The sequence below is a fragment of the Anopheles aquasalis genome, chromosome 2, assembly GCF_943734665.1.
Source record: "Anopheles aquasalis chromosome 2, idAnoAquaMG_Q_19, whole genome shotgun sequence".
Taxonomy (NCBI): Eukaryota; Metazoa; Arthropoda; class Insecta; order Diptera; family Culicidae; genus Anopheles; species Anopheles aquasalis.
In genome coordinates, this window is record NC_064877.1 from 13,077,501 (window position 1) to 13,085,000 (window position 7,500).

Here is a 7,500-nt window from a genome sequence, read left to right on the forward strand (position 1 = left end):
GTAGTATTGTGTATTGAGTCGCATTTAAATCGACTCTATGTGGCAAATGCCATGTGCTTAGTTAGTTGCAAGCAAACCTGTTTAATCTGCCATTATTGCATAATATTCCATTCAATGTCTTGTTAGCTATCATTCGTGCCACACATCACTATCAAAACCGCAATCATGGGCGACATCGATAGCAAAGAGATAGCGGTACGCATATAAAAGCTGCTTGCAATCGCATGGAATGAGCAAACTTAGAATTTGTATTTGAATTGCTTTCAATGATAACGTTCCAAAAACTTATCAGATCAATTATTTGTCGTTAACGTTTCACATCTTCGAACAGGACCACGCGATCGTTTTGTGACCGAGCAAAAACAATCCTATCGGTGTCGTAAACCTAATTCCACCCAATGCCATACGCCGGGTCCGCTGCTGGCTCGTGGCCGAACCAAGCATGCGCCGATAACGCCGGTGATAGCGGAGATACCGGTGATGATGCTTTAAAAATATTGCGTGTGCCACAGCAAGCGTGGCGCGGTGACGATTTATCAATTACGCGTGCCAACGGGTTGGCTACTGCGCGGGACGCATCCGCCTAGAGCCAATCAAAGCACTAACACATCCGACTGATCACAGCGGAGCGAGTTGAAGGCACGTCAAACTTCCTAATACATGATCTCATGCCATCGGTGCGGGTTCGCGTTTGAAAACCGCAAAAAAAGTTCAATGTCGTCATCAGCCATCCCCCTCGCCACCCACCGTCTAACGCTATGGTTAATTGTGTTCAAGGTTCACGCGTTGCTCCTAGGCTAAGGCCAGAATATTGCGGTGTTTCATTTGCTCATAACGATGGTTTCGTATCCACCTAGATCTGCCGTTTATTTTCAGCCTTTTAGAACCATTCAGCTTATATTCGGGACCGTGATCAGATCAACACGAGTGATCACAAATTCGATCACGAAAAAATGTTCTATTACATACGCTCCGATAAGGAAATGCCTTATCTAATCATCTAGCATGCAAAGCGACGATGAGGGACATTGCAGTGATTCCATTTGCCAGCCTTGAGAAGGTAGATAACACACTGCGTCGAGATGATTTCTGTCGACAAAACACAAAAACAGACTCCCGGCAGCGTGTTTGCTGCTAGTTGAGCGCGAGCAGCCGCGCAGTACGGTTACGGTTTCTCTTCAACCTTTAATTTCAATTTGCGTTTTTTTTTCAAATCGTCTAATCTTAAATCGCTCCGAGTTATGGCACCGAAACCAGTGACCATTCCACCGTGGATGACGGAGAGTTTCTTTGTCGATGTGATTGCGACCAAGCTCGGGCTACCGGAAGATGCGTTCACGATCGAAAGGCTAGACGTGAAGGCGGCCACCGAATCCGGTGACAATTTTGTGTCCGTTATGTATCGCGTGTCGGTGCAGGTGAACCGGGCCGTGTCCGGTGAGCGTGAGGATGTTTCACTGATCGTAAAGGCACTGCCCAACATGGGCCTCTCCGAGGAGATGATTACGGCGCTGAACGTGTTCCCGAAGGAGATCGCGATGTATACGGAGGTTCTGCCAGCTTTCGAACGGCTTTACCGGGAACGTGGTGTCGAGGTAACGTTCGGACCGCGCTGCCTCAAACACTGCTCCAAACCAACGGACATTATTGTCATGGAGGATTTGAAGGATCGCGGGTATCGGATGGCTAATCGTCGCGAAGGTTTAGATATGGAACATTGCCAGAAGCTGCTAACGCGGTTGGCCCAGTTCCATGCCGCTTCGGCTGTACAGTACGAACGGAATGGACCGTACGATGAGAAGTTCAAGGAGGGCATGTACGCGGAAAAGAGTCGGAAAATGTTTGAACAGTTTCAGAAGATGCACGACGTCTTCATGTACAAAACGATGTGCGAATGGCCCAACAATGGTCGGTTTTATGCGGAACTTATGGTAAGCACCTAGCGGAGAGGCGGAGTTTGCCAGCTATGGTTATGAATGAGCTATGGTTATGAATGAATGATGGTTATGTTGGAATGATTTCAGAAACACTGGGGATTGGATATGTTTGATGCAATGCTTCGCATTGTGAAAGCAGATCCGAACCAGTTCAACGTGCTGAACCACGGGGACATGTGGTGCAACAATATGATGTTCCAGTACACCGAGAACGAACAGCTCAAGGATATCCTACTTGTAAGGGCGATACGCTGCCACCGTTGCCGGGACACGTTTCTAACCGTACATTAATTGTACCTTACACTCTCTGTGTTTGTTTCTAGGTCGACTTCCAGATGTGCATGTACAGTTCCCCCGTAATTGATCTTAACTATTTCATTTTCTCCTCGGTGCGCGGTGATTTGCGATTGCCCGAGATGAACTATTTGATTTACTACTATTACCACCAGTTGACCGACAACCTGACCCTGCTCGGCTATGGTGGTCGGCAGCTTTCGCTAAAGGAGTTGAACGTCGATTTCATCGATCGCCAATTGTACGGATTATCAACGTCCTTCTCGATTTTGCCGATGTGTTTGATGGAGAAAACGGACGATGCATCGATCGATTTGATGCTCGATCAAGGCGATGCCGGTAACGCGTTCAAGCAGAAGATGTACAACAGTAGCACCTACGTTGAGCAGATGGGTCAGATCATGGAGCACTTCTACAATACCGGAGCGTTCGACATCAATGGCCTCGGTGTACAGCGACCAGCGGGCATTAAGTGTGACGACACGGTCGATCTACCGCTGTGGCTCGATAGGCAATTCTTCGAGGGTGTGGTGAAAGCAAAGCTTGGCCCAACCGATCGAATCATTCGTAGTGTACAGGTTGAGTTGGCCACTAAAAAGGGTGACAATTACGCTTCGGTTCTGTATCGGGCCAAGGTGGATGTGCAGAACCAAGCGACGGGTAGTGTGGAAAGGTTCTCGGCTATTGTCAAAGCGCCACCGAAAGGAGTTTTGGCGGATCATATGGTGTACCTGGATTTTTCGGTCCGCGAAACACTGGTATATACGCGGTGTATTCCGATGTTCGAACGGATGTACCGGGATCGGGGCGTCGCTGTCCAGTTTGGTCCCCGGTGTCTCAAAGCATGCCAAGGGGTGCCGGTGGATGTGCTCGTCCTGGACGATCTGACGTTCAGCGGTAGCCGTATGGCGGATCGGCGCACGGGGCTGGACCAACGGCATACCGAACTGGCGTTGGATTTGTTGGCCAAATTTCATGCCGCATCGGCCGTTTGCACGGACCATGGTAAACCCATGCCGGAACAGCTCGTTGGACCGAAACCGATTGAAAGCTTGAAACGAATGGCCAACGATCTGTTCCAACCCATGCTGGACAGTCTCGTCCAGCGTATGGCGACGTGGGATCTCGATCCGGACTATTACGCGGATCTGCTGGCACACTCCAAGCACATCATGGACGATGTGGCGCACGTTATCACTCCACGGGAGGATCGTTTCAACGTCCTGGTGCACGGTGATCTATGGGTAAACAACATGGTCTTCAAGTACGACGACAACTCCTCCGATCAGCCATCTGTTCCATCGGCCGCCACGTTGCTCGACTTCCAGATGTGCTGCTGGACGACACCGGTCGTGGATTTGCACAGTTTGCTCTTCTCTTCCGTCAGCTCCGAGCTGATGTTACCGAAGCTGAACTACTTCCTGCGCTTCTACCACGAACGGATGACCGACAATCTGGTGCTGCTGGGGTACAGCAAACGGTTACCGACGTTACAGCAACTTCACGTCGATTTCGCCGATCACCTATCGTACGGATTCATCAGTGCGCTCCTCATGATGCCTTTCGTGGTTGTACCAGAACCGGATGCGGATGCATCGCTCGATGCGATTATCGATGCGAGCAGCGAATCCGGCCAGCGCTTCCAGCAACAATTCCTCGATAATGAGCAGCTAAAGGCGCAGCTTAAAATGTTGATTCCCTACTTCCGCCATCGCGGCATTCCCGGCAAGGCCAAATGATGCTTCTGCGACGGAGTACCCCGCCGTTGCCGCCGCATTTACGTTGAATAAAGATATTATTTTCGTGATTTCGCTCCCTCAACCTCGGATCTCGGTGTGTTCATCAATTCACGCAAACAGTTTGGTCGTTTGCGTTGAAAAATCTTGACTGTCCAAGCCGCCATGGGAGTAGGGCAAAGTAAACACTACTCCACCGTCAGCATGACTTTCGGTTTTTTCGCTTTCGGTCATTCCATAATGATGAGCCCATTGCCGGGCGATGCTGGTGACAAAAACAAATCAACGAACGCTGGTGGAGAAGAGGGAAGGGTGATGGGGTCCCATTACATTATCAACGGTAAACGCCGTCCGTCCACACTCTGTAAAAGGAGTAAAGGAGATCATAAAGCATTGACCCTGTTTATCAGTTGGCCTACTGATACCGCGCACACACCCTCATCAATTATCAAGTTTGAGTTGAATTTTCATGACCAAAAATGGGATGGCGTCTGTGTGGTGGATCGTGTAAAACAGCTGATGGTACGGCGGACAAACATTGCGTGAGCATTGACTCTCTTGTTGACCGAGAGAACTCACGTGTGAATAATGCTGTTGTTCGAGCCAAACTCTTTCGCTGACGATCGATCACCCCAGAGAGAAGCGCTTCTTTCAATTATTCGTAACATTATTGCATGAAGCAGATTTGCATCTGCTGTAACATTTGTTAAGGATTGTTTGAATCGATTTGAAGTAGTAGTGTTTATGTCATGTCAACGGCACCAGTAATTGCAACACCACACAGCACGCACACTCGAGTCGATTCGACTCTAATCTCGAGAAAGATAATATGTTTATCTGAGCAATCAATAAATATGGCAGCCAAGTTCCAAAACTCGCATGCGTTCGATTTTCGACCGTTAGTGTACATTTGCGAGTGGTAACGATCGTATCGGCGTATAGTTTGGAAGCACCTCCCCTAAAGTCAAAAAACCTCAGTGAATAATGGCGACGACCACTAAAGCTGCTGCTCCGGTACCGGACTGGATAACGAAAGAGTTTTTCGTCGACGCGATAACCACTAAACTGGCGCGCCCGGAATCGGAGCTCCAAATTACCGACCTGAATGTGAAGGCGGCCACAGAATCGGGTGATAATTACGCCTCGGTGCTGTACCGGGTGCAGGTGACGGTGGAGATGGAAGGTAGCTCCGTCATCGTCCCTCTTATCGTTAAGGCTTTGCCGAATCTAGGGTTTAGCAACGAGTTGATTCAATCGATGAGTCTGTTTCCCCGCGAAACCAGAATGTACGGAAAGGTGCTTCCCGCACTAGAGAAGCTGTACGCAGAGCGTGGCCGTGTAGTGACCTTTGGGCCACGCTGCTTGAAGCTTTGCTCCGAACCGACGACTGTGATCGTGCTCGAGGATCTGCGGGACGGTGACTTCCGTATGGCGAACCGACGCCAGGGTCTTGACATGGAGCACAGCCGCATGATGTTACGCCGGTTGGCACAGTTCCATGCTGCGTCTGCGGTGTACTGCGAGCAAAACGGACCGTACGACGACCAATTTCAAGAGGGCATGTTTATTGAGAAGGGTCGCGCCATGCATGAGCAGTTCCAGAAGCTGCAAGCGGACTTTATGTACATGATCTTCAGTAACTGGTCCGATAAAGGAAAGTTCTACGCAGAGATTATGGTAGGCTGGGTCTTGGGTGCAGATATCTCGTATGCTATAGCATCGAGACTTGGACGATGATGTTTTTTTTTTGCAGAAACATTGGGGTATGGATATGTTCGATGTGATGTTAAGGCGTATGCGTGCTAGTGCGAACCGATTCAACGTCCTGAACCATGGAGACGCGTGGTGCAACAACATTCTCTTCCACTATGACGACAACAACGCGCCGGATGAGATTGCATTGGTAACACTATTTACCACCTGTAAGCATATGAACATCGTTTTTAATGCTCATCTTTGAACCGATCAAATGAAGATCGATTTTCAGCTCAGCTTCTGGTGCACACCAGCCATAGATCTGCTGTACTTTATGTTCACATCCGTCAACGGAGAGGAGCGATTTACTGAAATGGATGCGCTGCTGCACTACTATCACCAGAATTTAGTTCAAGAACTCACCTTCCTCGAGTACGGTGGCGAGATTCCTACACTGTCGGAGCTGCATTCGGATGTGATCACCCATCATATGTACGGTTTCATTATATCCTTTTCGATTCTTCCGGTTTGTTTGCTGGAGAAGACCGATGATGCCTCGTTGGATCTCATGATGGATCAAGGTGATGCTGGGATCCAGTTCAAGCTGAACATGTACAACAATCCGGAATATGTGAAGCAAATGGAGCAGATAATGGATTATTTTTACAACATGGGAGCATTCGACATAATGCAGCTTGGTTCGCAGACACCACTCGAAGTTGAGTGTGACGCTTCTATGCAGCTGCCACTTTGGTTAACCAAAGATTTCATCGCAGAAATTGTGGCCAGCAAATTTGAGGAGCCGATGGGCAAAAATCGCATCATACAAAGTATCTATACGAAGGCAGCAACTGAGAAGATCAACAATACAGCACCGGCTCTCTATGCTGTGAAAGTAAACCTGATTCGGCAGGATGTTGGAACCGAGGAGATCGTTTCATTCATTGTTAAGGCACCACCAAAGGGACATCTTGCCGCATACGAGCGAAATCGCGATAGCTACGTGCGAGAACAGCACGTGTATGAAATGCTGTTGCCAGCCTTTGAGCAATTGTACCGCGATAAAGGAGAGCCCGTTGTCCTCGGTGCGCGATACTACAAGCCACCTGTTGTGCTGCCCCTGGCTGTGGTTGTGCTTGAGGATCTGTCAGCGAACGGCTACAGGAAGGTGTTCAATCGTCTGGATGGACTAGACAAACAGCACACTGAGCTTGCGTTGGATCATTTAGCAAAATTCCATGCAGCCTCCGCCGTTTACCGTGCCAATGGTGGCCAACTGCCGAAAGCGCTAACGGAGGGATGCTGCGTGATGGAGCTGGCAGAAGCGACCGATGAACGCTTTTCGCCTGCAGTTACCGCGTTGTTGAACGAAATGCAAGACTGGGACTTTGCAGCCGATTACATCGAAGAGCTGAAGGTAGCTTTCGAGCGCGTCTGTAGCTCGCTGCTAGATACTTCGGCCATTGACGCCAAAACGTTCACCGTGCTCAATCACGGCAAAGCATCGCTCAATGATATGTTGTTCTCCTATGAAGGGTCTGAAGTCAAGGGTGTTGCCTTTATTGATTATCAGCACGCCGCTTGGGGATCGCCGGCCTTCGATCTTGTGCAGTTGCTGTTCTCGTCCGTGCACCTTGACCTGAAGCTATCGCAGCAGGCGTACTTTTTGCGATATTATCAAGAGCGACTGGTGCGTAATCTACGGCTCCTTGGATATCCCAAACCACTGCCCACGCTGCAGCAGATCCATATTGACGTTAACGAACGATTGTTTGCCGCTGTTAAGACTGTTTTGATCGATTTGCCAAGTTTGTTGGCAGAACCTGCGCCCGAGGTGG

The 7,500-nt window shown here is 49.3% G+C and overlaps 1 protein-coding gene across 1 annotated transcript in view; it reads left to right on the plus strand.

Moving 5' to 3' along the window:
* Positions 1 to 1,158: 1,158 nt before the first annotated feature.
* LOC126572460 (uncharacterized) overlaps positions 1,159 to 7,500 on the plus strand; it is a 6,488-nt gene continuing 146 nt past the window's right edge. The window contains 6 exon segments of the mRNA XM_050231797.1: positions 1,159 to 1,931; positions 2,025 to 2,174; positions 2,261 to 3,956; positions 4,932 to 5,644; positions 5,721 to 5,870; positions 5,943 to 7,500. The exon segment at positions 5,943 to 7,500 is cut by the window's right edge and continues 146 nt beyond it. Of these exon segments, the coding sequence (XP_050087754.1) occupies positions 1,242 to 1,931; positions 2,025 to 2,174; positions 2,261 to 3,956; positions 4,932 to 5,644; positions 5,721 to 5,870; positions 5,943 to 7,500 (4,957 nt within the window). The 5' untranslated portion in view covers positions 1,159 to 1,241.